Raw genomic sequence first — 22,742 nt, 5'->3', positions numbered from 1 at the left:
TCTCACAGACCTCAAAAGTTGCTTTCCATTTGCGATAATCCGAACACGTGCTGAAAATGAAGGATTTGTATTGGTTAAAAGAGCACGCTTGTCACAAAATTTGCGGTCACAAAAAGGGGGTCGTTTCGTATATGAGATTCGACAAGGTATTTAAGTAAAAATCTGGTGGGAGAGCGGCATTATTACAGAAATCTTCGAAAATAATCTATGGCGATGAAACGCTACATTTTTCAATCGCATATTGATTTCTTATCCGTACTATTGTGAGCGTGGAGATTTATAAATCGTGTAAAACGAAATTCTTCGCCAAGCTTCCAAAGCGAATATTGTGATCTATGTACGCCATTTTGGGGATCGCGTAAGATTCCATTGTTAACTAAAAGTTCGAACCGCAAGTCTTACAACCGCAGTGTGTGGGAGAATCTTGCGACCGAACGTGGATGCTTACGAGTTACCATCAGAAGTAAATTAATAATACGTAGATGGTTTATGCGGTATATTATTGGATGAAAGTGTTCGCGAAAAAAACAATGTATTAATCAAAGTTGTGCATTTAATTTGTTTATATGAAGTTCGTTCTAACAAACGGCGACCGGTAAAAAGCTTAAACGCAATTAATTCGAGATTCTCTTTGCCGTGAACACGTTAAAAGAGGTCCGATTGTATTCCCTAGGGGGTTCCGCTATCCAATTTTCTGATTTGCGATGTCATTTCGAAAGGAGAAATTCAACTGACAATTGGAGAATTTTTTTTTAATTTTTGCATTGTATAAAAATTCTATTTTATTATATATTTTATTTTATGACATCGGCTGTTTTGGGGACTTTATATAAAAATCATTTTTGCTAGATATAATTTTTATATTCCTGAAGAGGTCGATGAATGATTTGTATATCTCGACTAAGCTACTTGTGTTTATATCATAAGGACGAAGGGGGTGAGATTAGGAAATACACCATCTAATAAAAGAAGAGCTAATACAAATGGATATAATATTACATGCGACGAAACATATCGAGTTGCTCACTAATTGCTTGAATCAGTAAATTGCTTTCATGTGTCGTTTCACCACCAGATATCGGTAACAGCGGTGACGGTTCCTTAATTGAATTGCACTCAATTAAACCGACTTACCATCGACAGGGCAGTCGAAATGGATTTTCTGCTTCTATAAGAGACAGCGATCAATAAATAATTATCTACAACGAATATCTACTTAATTGGGTGCATTGAAATCCAATTTGGATTTAATGCGACGTATGAATTTTACCACGGCGACATCACACAGCATTACACCCCAATTCAGGCGAAGGTAATCTTGTAATCACCGTACAGAAAGAGAATCGAATAGGTGTAAAAGCTGACGGAGCATTGAATCGTGTCGAAATGGGATGAATTGAGTCTTTGAGACGAAACAATTAACACAGCATTGAAAAATCCCCCCACGAAGTTATTGTTCAATTGAAAATTAATGTTGGTCCGTTTGCCATCATATCCGAATAATAACTCTATATAGGTTCAAGTATCGATTATATAAAACCAACAAATTCTAATTCCAAAAACTTGTCATATTCGCAACTTTTAGGTTTAAAAAATTTAAAATGCGATCTTATAGGCGCAATTACACTCCTGAAAGATTACTGGACATTTCAGAAAGCAACTTATAGTTACCTACAAACTGGATAAGCTAGCAGAAACACGAAGACCGATATATAGTAAGTATGAGAATAAACCACATTGAACTTAGTTTTATAGGTATTGTAACGGGAACCTTTCAGAGCATTTCAATTTTTTTTCAAAGATCAAAATTGCAGGGGTATAGTTCAAATTTCTTCCTTTTTAATAGACATATAATATTTCATTTCGTAGCTCAGCGCGATAAAGACCACGGGTTGGAGATTGCAGAATGAGCAGGCTACTTTTCCTGCCACCTGTCACTTTACCGGCCGTACTTGTCACTTTACCGGCCGCACCTGTCACTTTTCCGGCCGCAAGTGTCACATTGCTAAATGTCTATAATGACTCCTGTCATCACTGACAGATTGACATTAATCAAAAGTTCTATATGAAAATTGAAATTTTATTTAAAAATACGATTTCGAGTAAATTTGATTCAACACTCGTCAGTAAAATGACAAGGAAGTTAAAGTACTCGGCCCCAGAGAGGCATCGTACTTCAATGTTTCCTCGCAAGACTTTTAGGTACGTACATAACTATTGCAAAATTTTCAATGGCAATTTTTAAGACGGTTTTCAAGGCGATTTCTAGAGGAAGTAACTTCCAAGAGTACAAAGTTGTTACAAAGTTTCTATGCATATGGTCTTTGTTTCTGTTTCAATTCGCCTCTTACTGACCGCCTTACTATACAGGCTGTTTCACGCAAACCGTTGCGAAAGAAAATATTCTCATGATAGTTTTACTTCTGGTTCTACCGGATGTCGACAGCAACTTTCTTAATTTAAATAGAACACCCTGTATATTATTGCATTTTTGAAATGTACATGAAAATTTACGTCGTTTGATAATAAATAAATAACACGGAAAACAGATAGGTATAGGGAATGTAATAGGTACTTGATCGATGTAGAATTTTTTTCGACATTTGAAAGTCCAAGAAAATAAAACATGTTTCATTTGAAAAAATCAACTTTTTAAGGTTTGAAGTTATTAAAGTTGGCCATTAGTTTTAAAACACCCTGTAGACGGGCGATCAAAATTTAAATCATTGTCAGGCAACATCAAGTTAGTACTGTCGATTTTGGAATACTAATTGAAATTCAAGTCAACGGAGTCATAGGTACAGGGCTCAAAAGAATAGCAGTCAAACGTCAAAAATTTTGAAAAATCTGGTATAACTTGAAAACCTTTGATTCTGGGCATAGGGAAATGTGGTATCAAACGATGTAAATTTGCATGTAGATTTCAAAAATGCAATAACATTCTAAGTAAGGTTCTATTTAGAATAAGTTGGTATGCAAATTTTCAGATTTAAATATTAATGAAAGCCTGAATACTTTTAGCTGTAGATGCCTTAAACTTAGGACAGAGTAAAGAAATTTAGATGTGTGATTTTGGAACAAGACCATACACACATTTGCGAAATGCACAACCCAACCTTTGTCTTTTATCCGAACCAAATTCCTTTGACTTTTGACATTGAACTGATAAGATGGACGGAAGATAATGGAGTACTGACCGATGCTTCAGTGAATACAGTTTAAAAGAAAGTGACGACGGTGTAAACATGCGCGTCAATAGGATTTTATCGAGGATTTTATGCATTGTCTTTCTCATATATGTGGTTAAAGGGAGTTATGTGATACCACCATTAAAATTAGAAGCTTTAAAGAAGGGAGGATTTCGTGTTTACTTTCCCGGTAAGTAATTCGAATCTTAAAATGTGAAACTTTAGTAACGTGATCTCACATATCTCCTTAATTTTGAAGATATTTGATTGACCGTTGGGGCATGGTAGACATATACCAAGTAGCACTTTTTGACATAAAACGGATTTTTTTACTTCCAGTTTCACCACATGTACCCCTAACAAGATCATTACAACAATATAGCATTTTCTCATCTTCTTTTAGATGTCATTTAGTTTGTATAGTGCAGGGTACCTTTTAGTTTTAGCTCAAACTACTGCTCATTAATCACGTAGTTCAGTATTTTTAGTAAGATTTCGATTTTATAGAATTACAAGGGCCGCCTTAAATTAAAAAAACAAAAGGTCACATTTCAAAGGTCACATATTTGGTGTCGTTGAATTCAGAAAATTATTCAGAATTTAATGCAATATTATACAGGGTGTTCTATTTAAACATTTTCGGCGAAACCGAAAGTAAAATATATATAAGTAGTCAGCTGTATGTCGTAAGGTGCCGCTTATTATACGCGTATATGGAACATGTCCCAAATTTTAATTAAAAATTTTCAAAACTACGAGAGCTAAGTGGTTTTGGTACACCCGGTATTTGCGTATTCAACTCCAGTGTGTATATTCGCTTTTTACACGATTATAAATGTTGGATTTCCCATGGCGAAATTGTATGACGGCATGGGATTTCCCATGTAGGTAATCGATAAAGCGCACATTAACATTATCTACTTTCGAAGTAATATCACGACTGAATTTGTTAACCTTCATACTCGGTATACCTATCTATAGTCGATCTGCTTTAAATGATATTAAAAAATTTGCTAAACCAAACGAGATAAAGCACTATCGCTTCCAAATATTCTCCTATGTCCACAGTGATCCGTACCTACTCCTGAAAAGTGTTACTTTTTGTGCATTGCATTATTGACACAATACGAACGCTTAAATTCATTCGTGCCCCCAAAGAAAAATCTTCTTCTAATCAAAAGCCCTCACGTTTCGTCGTTAAAATGTAATGACCATTGGTTTAACAGGAATTTCACAATAACTTGCACCATTCAAAAACCGTTCGATTTAGATTTATGGTCCCTTATATCAAATATCAGAAAAGTAGTAAGTGACATTGAAAATGTTTCATATTCTTAATTTCCCATCTGTGGGTCAGATTGGGTATTAACTAAATAATACTAAACCTCTAACTATAAATTATTTATATCGTCGCCTAGTTACCTCTTCACATGACCACTTCGATCTCGCGTTCAAAGAGGGGAGAATAATTACCAAAAGGGAGAAACAAGGCAGAGATCCTTGTTCTGACATGTCCATGAACCTAGCAGAGCAAGGTCAGCAGAACACAATTAAACATATTGCATAATTAGGTGCTAATTATGTGTCCTATTCCCGAATTAAATGCTCATTTTTTTTAATTATTACATGTTTTGCCAGGTGCATATAAACTCATCAGAGCACTATCTCAAAAAACTAAGAAAATGAAAAGTGAACTAACTATAATTAGGTGCTAATTAAGTGCCCTATCCCCGAATTAAATGCTATATACATAGGGATTTAACATGGGAAATTAGTTTTATGCACGATCCTACCCTCCTGACATTTTACAGAAAAAACTGTAGAGTTTAAAGTTGTTCAGAATTAAAAGGTGCATACAAAACTGTTTTTACATGTTTTATTAAGCTTTTGGTATACCCGCAAATTTTAAAATAACCATGACTATTGTTGTTTTATGAAATGCTACTAATAACAGAAATGTTGAAATTTATTTTTCCCCTTTCGATTACAGTTTACATTAAATCGTTGCTATTAGACCAAAGAACTTTGTGTGTCCATATTGCAAGGCTACTGAAGGCCCTGGATTATGTTGCGCCAGTGGCCAAGTGAAATTGATGCCATAGGTACGGCCACCAGAGCCACTACAATCCTTGGTTTCCGGAAATGGGCCAGATTCTATACATTTTTTTATTCATATCCTGAAATACAATAATTGCTTTCAAATTACGGCATTTGGCGCAAAAAAAGGTACGTTGCTGGCTCTGAATCACCAAAAACAACTATAGAAGTGAGTGCGTTTATTTTTTATTATATTGGGGAGAGATGGGGAGATTTTGTGGCAAGTGTGTCAAAATCTCTTTTCCGGCTAAACAGTTGAAACCGATTTAAACCAAATTTGCTACACATATTCTTAGACACAAAAGAGCAGAATCGCGCATGCACAGGTGGGGCGGGTGGTACCTGTGCTAGCCACAGCAAATTTTTTTGTTATTATTTATTTCAGTCCGAATTGAATAGGTATTCATAGCTAATGTTGACGCAACATTAACCATTTCATTTTTCTAATAATTTTTTAATTTATTTCATTGCGGATAAATTTTCCTTTATTCAAAATTCTATCTAAAAGTGTTTATCTGCAAACCTTCGCCGACGAAAAGGGCAGACGAGAGTTGGCGTTTCGAATGCAGACACGTAAACGAACTAAAAATTTACCGAAGTTTTTCTATGTTAAGTGGCTAGTGCCGGTTACTACTACAACTGCAAGCTGATAAATGGGATCCCCGCACCTACAAAAATCCAGAAAAGGGTAAGTGGATGAGCATTGGTGTGTATATTGTTTGCCTAATTTTCTAAATACAGTCCGCTACAAAAAATACAATTTTTTCATTACTTTTGCGTGGACAGCTAAGAAAGAGGACAATGTCCGTCGGGTCAGCTAGTAATATATAAATCTGCTATGTCAATGTTCGAATTCAAAATGATTTTTAGTAAAAGCGGATCACGTAGTCAGAGAAAATATTAGTATCAAAACAGACTTCCGCAGAAAACAATGGAGCTATAATCGTTCAGTAAATATAAAGCAAAGGTAGTAATTACAATTCGATTGTATCGAAAACCAGTGTGTAATCAAACGTTATATGAAGAAGTCGACGAAACAGAGTTTGGTCGTAGCGGTCGTCTCAATTCAGAAGGGCGCGTTCAGCCTTTTCTGTAACAGATACCAACACAAACAAACAAATAAGAGAGGTAGTGAATAGCGCGGCACATAAAATATTACGAAATAGCAATGCGTCTGACACAGACATGTTGGCATATGACAGGTTAGGGGCGATTATTCCCAGCTGATACAAGGCTTCGTGAAATGATGGAATGATTCGAACTGTAAAATGGATCTTTGCGTGGGATACATTTTCTTCTACTAATTTGTCAGGGAGTCGTAGTTTGAAATAATCTAGGTAGCTTTGCAAATAAAATGTGGTCAAGGTATGCAGGTTTCAGGGTCCGAGTCTGTCCGAAGTTGTCCGATTAGACAACATTTGAGGCTGTCAAAGGACGATCAAAACACGGCTTACTCTGGCAACCGAGACCCGAATAAATGCCAAATGCAAGTTTTACAAATCCCACGATAGGAGGGACATAATGCTTAATTCGCAATTTTAATCACGTAGCCGTAATTAGGATAACGGAATATAACTCAAACCCCGGACAGAGGGCGATACCGTTTTCTGTTCCCTCACCCACTAATGTTTACACCCTGTAGATATGTCTAAACTGTTCGAATTCTAAAAATCCCAATGTTACCTATCTCTATTGATTGATATTGATTCTTTGATTGTCGTGGACAGTTGCCGGTTGACTTCTTACCGCAAGGTTATTGCAATGCTCTGGACCCTCCGAAGCTGAAAATCAAACGATCAGGCCGGTACCCCGTCATAACAGCCCGGCCAGAATGGCCTTGCCAAAATAGCCCCGCCAAAACAGCCTGCACACAAAATAGCCCCGTCATAATAGCCTCCATAAATGTTATTCCTATAACTATAAGCAGTGCAGGACTTCGCCTAGATACTATGTATTAGTCCAGTGGCGAGCCACTTGGAGACATTCCGTTGGGATTTAAGTTGTTTTATCCATACGGATTTATTATACCATATTATATCTATTTATAAAGTAGCTTTATAAAAATATGTTAATTATTATTTTTACTTTTCTAATCAAAGTGGTACCTAATACATTTTCTGGTGATTAATTAACTGATCATTAACTTGGTACAATTGCAAATCATAATGGAATGCATTGCCAATTATCAAATTGTGCCCATTGCCCATTAATGTTAGTTTACTACGGTGACTTAATTGCGAGTAGGTACCTACATAGTTCCCAAGGCCAAAAATTTCTAAATTCCTTAAGCATTGGATGGGTGTAATTAAATAATCGACTAGCCCCTAATGAGTTTGAAATCTATATAAAGGGCTGATAAATTGTTAAATAAATCAATTTAGTGTTGTCTGTGTCACGGTTGCCAGTTTTTTGTATAATCAAAGAGTATAATGGAGAAAATAGTGTAATGGGTTGGAGTTTTTTAAAACCAAATTTACACGTTCTTTACGTCCTAGAAAGAATTTTTTGATTACAATGTAACTTAGATATAAAGTGCAAAGGACAGATTCTATTTTTAAAGTGCTTTTGTTTCATTTTTATATGAATGCGATTTATACGGTGCGAGGGGAATTTTTATGCGGAGTAAAAGTGCAGAGAGTCGGCGTTCAACCATCGAGTAGTAAAGGTGGTGATCAGTGTCTGGAAATTTGCAGTACGCGGTATACGCAGGTAGCGTACTACGATTTCAATACGCAACAAAAAGTCAAAAGTGGTAGTGTGACGTCGCCGAACGTTTTAAAATTGAGATAGCGTAAATAAAGTTATCGAGATATTTTACGCCCACATCGTTATCTAAGGGTGGAATTTGGGGTCTGCGTACCAACGTAGTTTGTTTCCCAGCCTGGAAGAGGAGCCTATGCAGCGTTAGTTTTTCCCGCCGGCGTATTGTTTTCCGCCAGCGAGTATTTTTGGGTATTTCCACCTTGAGAAGATTAGATTTGGGAAATTTGGCAGTCCACCACCACCAGTTTGATTTCCTGTAACGACAAAACCGAACGCCTGGAATGCGAGGTCACCAACCTGTTCCCAGCGGATGTAAGGCGATTAGATAAGAAGCAACGCCATTACCGAGATGAATTAAGGTAGAATTTGCAGTTTTATATTTGATAAACTTGATTAAATCGTGAAGTTTGCGTATTTTTGATCGATCTGAACAATTTTATATTTGACTTTTGGGGTTTTATGTATTTTAGGGGATTGTATAACAGTTAAATTTGATTAAGGTACCAGTTAAAGGAAATGTCCGTTATTTTTGATTATTAAGCTTTACCGTTCTTTTAAGGGCGGAGATATTTATATGTTTTAAATCCATTGACTTTCAAATAAAGGTATTAAGGATAATTAATGTTAATTCTCTGTAATTTCTCAAGGAGGTCAAGAAGTTTGCTTATAAAGGAAACCCAAATTGTTGCCTTTACATACCAATCTCGGAAGCATATGAGAGTAGTAACGTCAAAACAACATTCTTCCAAATTTTGGTTACGTTTTTATGATTAATGAATGTTATACCGTGAGCTAGAATAGAACGAATTATCTTCCTATTTGCACCCATGTTATTATCTGAGCTAGCGGGTTAAAGAGGTACAGAAGGTAAGTCCTAAGTACTTTGAAGAGAGAAAAAGAAGATTTTTCACACCGACACGAACCTGAAAAATTACTGTTATTTTGTAAAGGGAAACATCCACGGCAAAATGGCGTACCTACGTTCAGTTTGTTAGGAAACCTTTACCAAAATAACGATAAATTGCGAGCAAGTTAAGAAAACCGCCGCAATAGTGTCACAGAAAGGAAAGGAGTTATTGTTGATAGATGGGCAGCGGTATCGACAAGCTCGAACGAATGCAGATGGCAGCATATCGTGGAGATGTGTTACTCTAAACTGCAGTGGACGATTAAAAGTGTCCAGAGGCGACGTGATTAATGTTATCACAGAACATAACCATGCTCCAAATCCAGAAAAGAACATGGCGGCGGTTAAATGTGTTGCAGAAATGAAAGTGAGAGCAGCAAACTGTGTAGAAAACCCTCGGCAGATCATACAACACTGCAGCAATGGGTTAGCGCTAGGGGCATCAGTTCATTTGCCGACGTATACCGCATCCCAAAGAGCAATTGAACGGGTTAGAAAACGTGCAGAGCAGCCATATCCCAATCCAACAGCCGTTGCTGATATTACAATCCCTACAGCTTTGCAAACTACTTCCAGAAATGCGAATTTCCTTTTATGGGATTCAGGTGCAGAAGACCCTAATCGCATATTTATGTTTGGTACAGAACAAAATCTGAACATCTTAGAACAACATCGGCATTGGTTTGTTGATGGAACTTTTAAAGTTGCGCCAGAATTATTTCTGCAAGTTTTTACTATCCACGCGTTGGTCGAAAACACCTGTATGCCGTTAGTGTACGTTCTTTTACAAGACAAAAGTGAGATGTCGTACGTTCGTGTATTTCAAAAACTGTTGGACTTGAAGATAACGCTGAATCCAATAAGTGTGACGTCAGATTTCGAAAAAGCTATCCATAACGCAGTATCACGCGTATTTGATGAAGTACAAATTGTTGGATGCTTATTTCATCTAGGGCAGTCTCTGTGGAGAAGAGTACAACTATGCAATTTAACAGAGGATTATCTAAATAATGAAAATGTGAGCCAGCATACCAAAATGCTTTTATCTTTGAGTTTTGTTCCTCCGAACGATGTAATCATGGCCTTCGAAGAATTAGTTGAGAACTGCCCAAACACCTTGGATCCCATAGTGGACTACTGGGAAGATACTTATATAGGACGACTTCGACGGAATCGAAGAGGTGACCCTCGTTTCCCAATTGCAATCTGGAATGTGTACAACAGAGTTGCAGATAGACTTCCACGTACTAATAATTCAGTCGAAGGTTGGCATCGTGCTTTTCAACAAACTTTAAACTGTCACCATCCGTCTGTTTATAAACTAATCGATCAATTTAAGAAAGAACAGGATCATGTTGAAATACTACACACCCGCATAACCGCTGGTATTCAACATCCGGAATCGTCAAAACGGAAGTACGTGCAGCTAAATCGAAGACTGGAGGTACTGACCGACAATTACGACAATACCGCTGTTATGGATTACCTCAGAGGAATTTCACATAATATGGAGATATAACATCATGGTGAATTAAGTTTTGCGATTATTCATTGGTTTTCGGTTTTGGGTTTTATTTAGTGGTTCTAGGATATTTTGTGCGTACAGGAATTTTTTGTATTGTACTTTGTATTTGAATTTTGTATACTTTTTTTTCACAATAAAATTTGTTTTCTTTTATTAAGGTTTATTTTGCCGTCTTAAGGAAAGTGCGTACTAAGGAATAAATTGAACCAGTATTGTTTCTATGTGGGCTATTTAGACGGGGCGATTATGACGGGGCGATTATGACGGCGCTGTTTTGTGTGCGGGCCATTTTGACGGGGCTATTTAGACGGGGCCATTTTGACGGGGCTATTTTGACGGGCCACGGATCAGGCCTTCTCCCAGAGAGTGTGATTTTTCTGCATGAAAATGCTCGTACTCACGATGCCCGTAAGACTGGGGCGAAACTGAAGAACTTCAAGTGGGAAATCCTCTAGCATCTGCCGTACCGCCCCAAGTGAAGAAGCACTTGAAAGGTCGCCGTTTCATGTCGGACGTAGAGTGCAGGACGAGGTCAGCGATTTGATCGCCTCACGCCCGAGGGAAATTCTGCCAGCGAGACTGGTGTTAGTGCAACAGTGAAATAAATGCTCTAGAAATCAGTAAAGGAGAATTTACCGTGGGTCGGGTTTCATTTTGGCAGCGTCTAATATAGTCTAATGTGTATCGTCACTATTCAGTTCATTGCCATAAAGAAGACTACATCCTATCCTTTCAGAAGTGTCTATTGACACTTAAGGGCGTGTATCCAATTTTGGGAAATATATGTCTCTGATGTTACATACAATTTTATTTTGATTTCATAGTGTATTGGCAAAGAAATAAAATGTTAATATTGCAGATGTACCGGACACGACTTTGTTTGCATTTCACGCAAACATCAACGATGATATTCTCACACAACTTCCAGGAAATATTAATGGGGAAACAAGGACTCCAACAAATGGATTTTGGATATTGGAATTCAATAACAAACTAAAACAGGGAGACGAGGTTAACTACTGGATGAACGTAAATGCAAATCGCCGTGTATATAGAAAGGATTCCATAAAAATTATCCGTAAGTTGTTGCGAACAAAAAAAACTTTGGCATAAATACGATCTGCACCAGGACTTTTGGATGAATACACTGAGCTTAGGAATAGATGCGATCCCGCGTCCACAGTTATTAATGCGGATAAATCGACGTGTCTTTATAACGTGATCTTTCAAGATAAATTCGAGGGAACTGCTCTCAATACGATGCTTTGGAAGGTGGAGCACAAAATTCCCACCTATTCCGAACCGGTAAGTCAATAGCATATGCATTATAGGTACCTCTTAATGTAGCCTTACAGAATTCGCCATTTAATTCGTATGAAAATCGGGAAGATACCCGATTTATCAAAGATAACAAATTGCACTTGAAACCAAACGCAGTTGCCGAAGCAGAAGTTCGTGGAACCTTAAATTTGAGAGACGGGTACGTTTTTTTCTAATCTCATGACTCTCCTCGTAATAGGTATACCTTAAACAGATGCACGGGAACTAAAGAAACAGAATGCTTCTACGAACAAAGATCATCGTTTCTGTTACCACCAGTCAAATCGGCTAAAATTGTTTCAAAGACTTCATTTAAGTATGGCAAGGTCGAAATTAGAGCCCAACTGCCCAGAGGTGACTGGATATTCCCCAGTAAATACCCTACGGTGAAAATTACATGGTTTGGTCTAGTTTTCACTTTCAGTTATACAATTGGAGTCCGCCCAAAAGGATATCGCAAATCCGTCAAAAATTTGGATAGCGTACAGTAGAGGTAATACCAAATTAATCATGAGCGATCCAAACGACATCGATGTACGTAAATTTAGTGACAACGATATTGGGGGGCGTCTCTTGCTCTCAGGACCTGTGGCGGAGGTGGAGGAACCCGAACGAAGTAGACGGTTGGTTCACAAGTATGCGAATCAACCGTTCTTTGACGATTACCACATTTATGGCTTGTTGTGGACCAAAAGTAGGTCCTATAACGTGTTTTGGAAAATGTGCTAGTAAACTGTTTCAGATGAAATGCGTTTCTACATAGATTCTGAGGAGTATGGATCTGTAGACTTGAAATCATTAACAGAAAACTTCGATCGAGAGGTTAGTACACTTTATCCGCCACTTTAGTTCATTGAAGCCTATGATAATAAGAAGACTAAACGCCAAACGTTCCTTTGGGGCGTAACACACACGTATTTCGGAAATTAACTACCGCTTCCTTTTCTTCTGTGCTTTTAACTCGTTCCAATGTTACAAATAATCGATTACTTACCTTCCTTTTATTTTCAGTGCGTCCTGAGTTTAGGTGTTGGAGTTGGAGGATTATTCGATTTTCCCGAAGGAGTCTCAAGTAATAAAAAACCATGGAAAAATGAAGACAGACACGCAATCAAACGATTCTTTGAGGGGAAACCCACATGGCTTCAAACGTGGGATGACGAAAAGTCCTGTCTTATTGTCGATTATGTACAAGTTACGGCGGTTTAAACCATGTCTAGCCCATTGTGTGTCTGGGAAGAACTGTTGATGTATATTATAAAAATGTATTACTAAATCAAATAAATTTTATATTTAATATGACCACCTTGCTTCATTACTAAAAGTTGAATTAACTGCAAGAGAGCCGCCCAAAAAGGTTATCGCAACCCCAAGTTAACGGATATTTCCCTTTATAAACATCTCCTTGGAGAAAAACTTAGAGAGTAACGAATCAACCCTATACCCATCCTTGGTGGTGCAGGGCGCTCGAAATGCAGAAAACTCAGTTGGACAAAGAGTTCAATAAATCCAGGAAGAGCAAAACTACAGCCAACCTATAAGGTAAACCTAAGATTATATAAGAAGGATGTCAGGGAGAGGCATAGAAGAGCTTTTGCAGCTCTATAGAATCCATCTCCTCTGCATTCCGCCGAAATAAAATCCTAATAAGGGATTCATATTACAACCCAGGTAGTCTCTGAAGATAGGATGGTACCTATACGGACAACCTGTCATGTCGGCCTGTGTGTTACAGTTCAGTTGAAGCTGGACTGCGGTACAAAGAGTCCCTGGTTCGAATCCGAGTTCGGGCATGGATATTTATAAATGGGTTAGCCTTGGCTGAAACCCCGCCCAGTCAAAAATAAAAGCAAAAATTTAAAAAAGTAAAATGTTTTTTCGACTGGTAACAAATACACAAATAAGTTTACAATAGCTCTTAGTCCATATCATTTAAAAACCTCATAGGGATCCAAAGATTCCTGGATGGTGAATAATTACCCTAACTAAGGGCAGCGCTTTTTCGTAATTGCAGCTCCTTTATGAGATATGGAAAAGCTTCAACAGAATTGACAATTGAAGTAGGCTCGTATATTAAATACCCAACTCGTCCCAGGTCAATAGGTTCTCGTTTATTCATGCAGTGATCACGATCTTTTGCCAGGTCAAAGTTCATATTCGCGATTTTGATGCGTCGAATATATTCTGTTATTATATCGTTTCTGTGGCAACCACATATTTAATGAAATCAGATGCAATGGTAAAAGAAAAAATTCCTCAGTATTACAGTTTATCCTCACAAGCCTATACAGAGACGAAACGGTCCTTTACTTAAAACGAGGTGTTAGGCAAGGCGACCCGACAAGTTCAGTCCTATTTGCAATAGTAATACATCCAATTGTCCTAGCCATGGTGTCAGAGCTCAACCTGTGGTTCCTGGATGATAGAACGGTAGCTGAAGACCCGTCTACCGTGCTGGATGATTTGAAGAAAATTCAACACATGGCTGACAAGGTGGGACTAATTCTAAATCCTACAAAATTTCTACCCCTAGCATACAGTTTTTGGGTAGCTAGAAGCGTTTTAAGTTGGGCGCTTCGTTACGTTCATGCTTACTTTAAGGCAGGAAATTTCAGTTTCCATGACAGAGATAGACCAAGCTACTTTTCCTGCCACCTGTCACTTTACCGGCTGCACTTGTCATTTTACCGGCCTAACCTGTCACTTTTCTGGCCGAAAGTGTCACATTGCTAAATGTCTATAATGACTCCTGTCATCACTGACATATTGACATTAATCAGAAGTTTTCTATAAGTATAAAAATTGAAATTTTATTTAAAAATACGCTTTCGGATAAATTTAATACAATACTCATCAGTAAAATGACATTACTTGACTCGGTAATTAAAGTACTAGGCCCCAAAGAGGCCTCGTACTTCAATGTTTCCTCGCAAGACTTTTACGTACATAACTATTGCAAAATTTTCAATGGGAATTTTTAAGACGATTTCCAAGGCGATTTCTAGAGGAAGTAATTTCCAAGAGTACAAAGTTGTAACAAAGTTTCTATGCATATGGTACTTGTTCTTGTTTCAATTCCCCTCTTAGTGACCGCCTTACTATGCAGGCTGTTTCACGCAAACCGTTATACCTAAAAGTATTCAGGCTTTCATTAATAATTTAAATCTGACAACATAGTTTTTCTTGATCTATCGAATATTTTCATGATTGTTTTACTTCTGGTTCTATCGGATGTCGACAGCAACTTTCTTATTTTAAATAGAACACCTTGTATATTATTGCATGTTTGAAATCTACATGAAAATTTACGTCGTTTGATAATAAATAAATAAAACGGAAAACATAACAGATAGGTATAGGGAATGTGTTGCTTGGTCGATGTAGAATTTTTTTCGACATATGAAGGTGCAAAAAAAGAAAGCAACTAAAGTTGACCATTAGTTTTAAAACACCCTGCAGAAAAGTGATCAAAATTTAAGTCATTGTCAGGCAGCATCAAGTTAGTACTGTCGATTTTGGAATACTAATTGAAATTCAAGTCAACGGAGTCATAGGTACAGGGCTCAAAAGAATAGCAGTCAAACGTCAAAAATTTTGAAAAATCTGAAATAACTTGAAAACCTTTGATTCTGGGTATAGGGAAATGTGGTATCAAACGATGTAAATTTTCATGTAGATTTCAAAAATGCAATAACATTCTTAAAAAAAGTTCTATTTAAAATAAGTTAGTATGCAAATTTTCAGATTTAAATATTAATGAAAGCATACTTTGAGCTGTAGATACCTTAAACTTAGGACAGAGTAAAGAAATTTAGATGTGTTATTTTGGAACAAGACCACACACATTTTCGAAATGCACAACCCAACCTTTGTCTTTTATCCGAAACTAATTCCTTTGACTTTTGACATTGAACTGATAAGATGGACGGAAGATAACGGAGTACTGACCGATGCTTCAGTGTATACAGTTTAAAAGAAAGTGACGACGGTGTAAATATGTGCGTCAATAGGATTTTATGCATTCTCTTTCTCATATATGTGGTTAAAGGGAGTTATGTGATACCACCATTAAAATTAGAAGCTTTAAAGAAGGGAGGATTTCGTGTTTACTTTCCCGGTAAGTAATTCGAATCTTAAAATGTGTAACGTTAGTAACGGGACCTCACATATCTCCTTAGTTTTAAAGATATTTGATTGACCGTCTTTTAGATGTCATTTAGTTTGTATTTATGGCACAGCTTAATATAGCGTACTAGTGCAGACTACCTTTTAGTTTTAGCTCAAACTACTGCTCAGGTAGTTTAGTATTTTTAGTAAGATTTCGATTTTATAGAATTACAAGGGTCGCCTTAAATAAAAAAACAAAAGGTCACATTTCAAAGGTCACATATTTTAGTAGTGTCGTTGAATTCAGAAAATTATTCAGAATTCAATGCAATAATATACAGGGTGTTCTATTTAAACATTTTCGGCGAAACCGAAAGTAAAAAGTATATAGGTAAGTCAGCTGTATGTCGTAAAACTAAGGGAGCTAAGTGGATGGCACTATGGTTTTGGTACACCCGGTATTTGCGTATTTAACTCCAGTTTGTATATTCGTTTTTTACGCGATTAAATGTTGGATTGCCCATGGCGAAATTGTATGACGCCATGGGATTTCCCATGTACCTAATCGATAAAGCGCACATTAACATTATCTACTTTCGAAGTAATATCACGACTGATTTTGTTAACCTTCATACTCGGTATACCTATCTATAGTCGATCTGCTTTAAATGATATTAAAAAATTTGCTAAACCAAACGGGATAAAGCACTATAATTGTGCATTACATTACAGACACAACGAACGCTTAAATTCATTCGTGCCCCCAAAGAAAAATCTTCCAGGTCGTTCATGTAATCAAAAGCCCTCGCGTTTCGTCGTTAAAGTGCAATGACCATTGTTTAACAGGAATTTCACAATAACTTGCACCATTCAAAAAGAAAGTTAGTAGGACATTGAAAATGTTTCAGTTGAAACGGACTCATTGGATAACCCATATGTATTTTTCATAAACATATTTTTAATGTACCATATTCTGTGGGTCAGATTGGGTACTTATTAACTAAATAATAGGTACTGGACCACTAACTATAAATTATTTTATTTGTTACTCAGTTGTAAATGGTGATTAACAAGACAAAACGCAAACGGGTAAACGTCATGTTTAAATGCTACTGACTTGTAAAACTGACAGCAGACTTGTAAAACTGACAGCAGACCTGTAAAAATTTTACAAGTTAGTAATCTAGTAATTTCATTGGCCAGAATTAATGCGAAGTCTCTGTTACATGGATCACATGATATTTTAGACATTTCTTCAAGATCAATTTAAGAACTAATTATTTACGTTTACTATTGTTTACAAATGAGTAACAAATAAAATATTGTACATTATACGCCAGGTAATAGTTTTTACTGGCTCTAGGAGATGACAGGCTCGCCTAACGGCTCGCCAGTCAACTTCTCCTATCGCCAGTAAAAACTCACTTACCTGGCTAATAATGTAAAATACTATACAGGGTGACAATTTGAAAACTTACCACCCCCCATATCTTAGTAAATAAACGAGATATTTTAAAAAATCAAAATCCGTTTCGGTAAGTCGAAGGGGGAATCACAATGACATAGTTGGCGACGCACCCCCTCCAACCCCCTGCGCCCCAGCCACCCCAACTTTTAAATCTTAAATAGTGACCCCCCATGTGTGATACGTCGTTCGAAAGCTCTGAAAAAATGCTTTTCAACCACACCAAATAGCATTACATTTAGGTTAGTAATTATCGTGCAAATCAAAAAATAAACTAATATGATACATTTGAAATCTGTCATTTTTACAACGCAACCGGCGAACATAGACGAACTAAGAATAATTCAAGAATGTCGAAATATTGCAAAACCAACATTGGAAAGGTTCGACAAGAGTTTGAGAATAGATTGGAAGTTCAAGTTAAATACGATTTTCCATGTTTATTTTTTGATTTGCACGATAATTACTAACCTAAATGTAATGCTATTTGATATGGTTGGAAAGCATTTTTTCAGAGCTTTCCAATGACGTATCACACATGGGGAGTCACTATTTAAGATTTAAAAGTTGGGGTGGCTAGGGCGCAGGGGGTGTGAGGGGGTGCGTCGCCAACTATGTCATTGTGATTCCCCCTCCGAATTACCGAAACGGATTTTGATTTTTTTGAATATCTCGTATATTTACTAAGATATGGGGGGGTGGTAAGTTTTCAAATTGTCACCCTGTATATCGTCGCCTAGTTACCTCTTCACATGACCACTTCGATCTCGCGTTCAAAGAGGGGAAAAAAATTACCAAAAGGAAGAAACCAAGGGAGAAACAAGGCAGACTAAGAGATCCTTGTTCTGACCTTGGAAAGCTAAAGAAATCAAATACTTGATAGGGATAGAACATAATCAATAATTAACGTCACAAGGGAAATTTAATTAATGATTTAAAAAATACTTCAAATAGATCACTGTAATAATATATAAATCTGCTATGTCAATGTTTGAATTCAAAATGATTTTTAGTAAAAGCGGATCACGTAGTCAGACAAAAGATTAGTATCAAAACAGACTTCCGCAGAAAACAACAGAGCTATAATCATTCAGTAAATATAAAGCAAAGGTAGTAATTACAATTCGATTGTATCGAAAACCAGAGTGTAATCAAACGTTATATCAAGAAGTCGACGAAAAAGAGTTTGGTCGTAGCGGTCGTCTCAATTCAGAAGGGCGCGTTCAGCCTTTTCTGTAATAGATAACAACACAAACAAACAAATAAGAGAGGTAGTGAATAGCGCGGCACATAAAACATTACGAAATAGCAATGCGTCTGACACGGACATGTTGGCATAAGACAAATTAGGGGCGGTTATTCCTAGCTGATACAATGCCTCATGAAATGATGGAATGATACGAACTGTAAAATGGATTTTTCCGTGGGATACCTTTTCTTCTACTAATTTGTCAGGGAGTCGTAGTTTGAAATAATCTAGTAGCTTAACGTTCTCATGCCAGTACCTTTTCGGTGTGTTAGATTGCAGCAGGGTGTACCGTGTTTGTTGCAATAGTCACTCCAAGAGGAACTCCACCTAAAATTAATAAGTGCCTTCCTGTTTGTTTAAAATTATGTTCTATTTTTATTAGCACAAATAATTTCTTTACGCTTAAATTCAGAAAACACTTTTTACTTGTCGAAGGAAAATTTTCAGTGGGCTAATTCTTGAGCTGAGAAGTATATTTTGCTTCCAATTTCTTTCCTTAATTCTAAGATTTTCGGAAAACTCGCAAGAAGTTAACGTTTCAAATCAATGCCCGAAATTTACTTTTTGACTAAACACGGCTTACTCTGGCAACCGAGACCCGAATAAATGCCAAATCTTACTATGTGCCACGCACTGGTTATATCCGTGGCTCAAATGCGAATTACGAGCTCTCCCGGAATAACCCACACTTAAATAATTACCTCGATAATTACTGATTAATTAACGCATTTTTCAAGATGGCTTGTAGTAATTAAGTAAGCCATTTTTTGATAAGACCCAATCAAAGTTGCTCTGCAAGTTTTACAAATCCCACGATAGGAGAGGACCTAATGCTTAATTCGCAATTTTAATCACGTATAGCCTTAATTAAGATAACCGAATATAACACAAGCCCCGGACAGCGGGCGATACCGATTTCCGTTCCCTGACCCACTAATGTTTACACCCTGTCTAAACTGTTCGAATTCCAAAAACCCCAATGTTACCTATCTCTATTGACCTTTTTCTTTGATTATCGTGGACAGTCGCCGGTTGACTTCTTACCGCAAGGCGTTACCATTAATGCTGAGCGTTATTGCAATGCTCCGGACTCTCCGAAGCTGAAAATCAAACAACCGACCAGGCTTTCTCCCAGAGAGTGTGATTCTTCTGCATGAAAATGCTCGTACTCACGATGCCCGTAACACTGGGGAACTTCAAGTGGGAAATCCTCCAGCATCCGCCGTACGGCCCCAAGTGAAGAAGCACTTGAAAGGTCGCCGTTTCATGTCGAACGTGGAGTGCAGGACGAGGTCTGTGATTTGATCGCCTCACGCCCGAGGGAAATTCTGCAAGCGAGACTGGTCTTGTGCAACAGTGGAATAAATGCTCTAAAAATGGCTTCGTAAGTGTACCACTAAAGGAGGATTTACCACGGGTCGGGTTTCATTTTGGCAGCGTCTAATAGTCTAATGTGTATCGTCACTATTCAATTCATTGCCATAAAGAAGACTAAATCCAATCCTATCAGAAGTGCCTTTTTACCAATTTTGGGAAATATGTGCATAATGTTACATACAATTTTATTTTGATTTCATAGTGTATTTACGAAGAAATTAAATGTTAATATTGCAGATGTACCGGACACGGCATTGTTTGCATTTCACGCAAACATCAACGATGAAATTCGCACACAACTTCCAGGAAATATTAATGGGGAAACAAGGACTCCAACAAATGGATTTTGGATATTGGAATTCAATGACAAACTAAAACAGGGAGACGTGGTTAACTACTGGATGAACGTAAATGCAAATCGCCTGGTGTATAGAAAGAATGGGGATCCCATAAAAATTATCCGTAAGTTGTTGCGAACAAAAAACCCTTTGGCATAAATACGATCTGCACCAGGACTTTTGGATGAATACACCGAGCTTAGGAATAGATGCGATCCCGCGTCCACAGTTATTAATGCGGGTAAATCGACGTGCCTTTATAACGTGATCTTTCAAGATAAATTCGAGGGAACTGCTCTCAATACGATGCTTTGGAAGGTGGAGCACAAAATTCCCACCTATTCCGAACCGGTAAGTCAATAGCATATGCATTATAGATACCTCTTAATGTAGCCTTGCAGAATTCGCCATTTAATTCGTATGAAAATCGGGAAGATACCCGATTTATCAAAGATAACAAATTGCACTTGAAACCAAACGCAGTTGCCGAAGCAGAAGTTCGTGGAACCTTAAATTTGAGAGACGGGTACGTTTTTTTATAATCTCATGACTCTCCTCGTAATAGGTATACCTTAAACAGATGCACGGGAACTAAAGAAACAGAATGCTTCTACGAACAAAGATCATCGTTTCTGTTACCACCAGTCAAATCGGCTAAAATTGTTTCAAAGACTTCATTTAAGTATGGCAAGGTCGAAATTAGAGCCCAACTGCCCAGAGGTGACTGGATATTCCCCAGTAAATACTCTACGGTGAAAATTACATGGTTTGGTCTAGTTTTCACTTTCAGTTATACAATTGGAGTCCGCCCAAAAGGATATCGCAAATCCGTCAAAAATTTGGATAGCGTACAGTAGAGGTAATACCAAATTAATCATGAGCGATCCAAACGACATCGATGTACGTAAATTTAGTGACAACGATATTGGGGGGCGTCTCTTGCTCTCAGGACCTGTGGCGGAGGTGGAGGAACCCGAACGAAGTAGACGGTTGGTTCACAAGTATGCGAATCAACCGTTCTTTGACGATTACCACATTTATGGCTTGTTGTGGACCAAAAGTAGGTCCTATAACGTGTTTTGGAAAATGTGCTAGTAAACTGTTTCAGATGAAATGCGTTTCTACATAGATTCTGAGGAGTATGGATCTGTAGACTTGAAATCATTAACAGAAAACTTCGATCGAGAGGTTAGTACACTTTATCCGCCACTTTAGTTCATTGAAGCCTATGATAATAAGAAGGCTAAACGCCAAACGTTCCTTGGGGTGTAACATACACGTATTTCGGAAATTAACTACCGTTTCCTTTTTTCAACTCGTTCCAATGTTAAAAATAATCGATTACTTACCTTCCTTTTATTTTCAGTGCGTCCTGAGTTTAGGTGTTGGAGTTGGAGGATTATTCGATTTTCCCGAAGGAGTCTCAAGTAATCAAAAACCATGGAAAAATGAAGACAGAAACGCAATCAAACGATTCTTTGAGGGGAAACCCACATGGCTTCAAACGTGGGATGACGAAAGGTCCTGTCTTATTGTCGATTATGTACAAGTTACGGCGGTTTAAACCATGTCTAGCCCATTGTGTGTCTGGGAAGAACTGTTGATGTATATTATAAAAATGTATTACTAAACCAAATAAATTTTATATTTAATATGACCACCTTGCTTCATTACTAAAAGTTGAATTAACTGCAAGAGAGCCGCCCAAAAAGGTTATCGCAACCCCAAGTTAACGGATATTTCCCTTTATAAACATCTCCTTGGAGAAAAACTTAGAGAGTAACGAAGCAACCCTATACCCATCCTTGGTGGTGCAGGGCGCTCGAAATGCAGAAAACTCAGTTGGACAAAGAGTTCAATAAAGCCAGGAAGAGCAAAACTACAGCCAACCTATAAGGTAAACCTAAGATTATATAAGAAGGATGTCAGGGAGAGGCATAGAAGAGCTTTTGCAGCTCTATAGAATCCATCTCCTCTGCATTCCGCCGAAATAAAATCCTAATAAGGGATTCATATTACAACCCAGGTAGTCTCTGAAGATAGGATGGTACCTATACGGACAACCTGTCATGTCGGCCTGTGTGTTACAGTTCAGTTGAAGCTGGACTGCGGTACAAAGAGTCCCTGGTTCGAATCCGAGTTCGGGCATGGATATTTATAAATGGGTTAGCCTTGGCTGAAACCCCGCCCACTCAAAAATAAAAGCAAAAATTTAAAAAAGTAAAATGTTTTTTCGACTGGTAACAAATACACAAATAAGTTTACAATAGCTCTTAGTCCATATCATTTAAAAACCTCATAGGGATCCAAAGATTCCTGGATGGTGAATAATTACCCTAACTAAGGGCAGCGCTTTTTCGTAATTGCAGCTCCTTTATGAGATATGGAAAAGCTTCAACAGAATTG

General features: G+C 37.5%; 1 protein-coding gene across 3 annotated transcripts; it reads left to right on the top strand.

The window, feature by feature from the left end:
* The first annotated feature begins 3,201 nt into the window (after positions 1-3,201).
* On the top strand, positions 3,202-21,993 carry LOC116173413 (beta-1,3-glucan-binding protein 1-like). Of its 3 annotated transcripts, XM_031490872.1 has the most exons (9): positions 3,215-3,302; positions 15,842-15,917; positions 20,236-20,460; positions 20,512-20,687; positions 20,738-20,862; positions 20,917-21,074; positions 21,127-21,396; positions 21,445-21,524; positions 21,703-21,993. In XM_031490872.1, the coding sequence occupies exons 1-9, from the start codon at positions 3,246-3,248 to the stop codon at positions 21,898-21,900; spliced, it is 1,365 nt and encodes a 454-aa protein (XP_031346732.1). In that variant the 5' UTR covers positions 3,215-3,245; the 3' UTR covers positions 21,901-21,993. The 3 variants fall into 3 exon arrangements, with proteins under 3 accessions (XP_031346733.1, XP_031346732.1, XP_031346734.1); XM_031490873.1 differs by lacking the exons at positions 15,842-15,917; positions 20,236-20,460; positions 20,512-20,687; ... (3 more) ...; positions 21,445-21,524; positions 21,703-21,993 and adding exons at positions 11,340-11,558; positions 11,610-11,785; positions 11,836-11,960; ... (2 more) ...; positions 12,543-12,622; positions 12,812-13,102 and having other exon boundaries at positions 3,202-3,378; XM_031490874.1 differs by lacking the exons at positions 3,215-3,302; positions 15,842-15,917; positions 20,236-20,460; ... (4 more) ...; positions 21,445-21,524; positions 21,703-21,993 and adding exons at positions 7,974-8,407; positions 11,340-11,558; positions 11,610-11,785; ... (3 more) ...; positions 12,543-12,622; positions 12,812-13,102.
* The last annotated feature ends 749 nt before the right edge of the window (positions 21,994-22,742 follow it).

This window comes from Photinus pyralis, unplaced genomic scaffold (genome assembly GCF_008802855.1).
Source record: "Photinus pyralis isolate 1611_PpyrPB1 unplaced genomic scaffold, Ppyr1.3 Ppyr1.4_LG6, whole genome shotgun sequence".
Lineage (NCBI taxonomy): Eukaryota > Metazoa > Arthropoda > Insecta > Coleoptera > Lampyridae > Photinus > Photinus pyralis.
The sequence above is the reverse complement of the archived record's forward strand: the minus strand, read 5'-3'. Positions and strand labels throughout refer to the sequence as shown.

Coding starts and splice junctions, on each gene's coding strand:
- LOC116173413 (XM_031490872.1), top strand. CDS start 3,246: ATGCGCGTCAATAGGATTTTATCGAGGATTTTATGCATTGTCTTTCTC. Junction 20,863..20,916: donor ACCTTAAATTTGAGAGACGG/GTACGTTTTTTT, acceptor TACCTTAAACAG/ATGCACGGGAACTAAAGAAA. Junction 21,075..21,126: donor AGGTGACTGGATATTCCCCA/GTAAATACTCTA, acceptor TTTCACTTTCAG/TTATACAATTGGAGTCCGCC.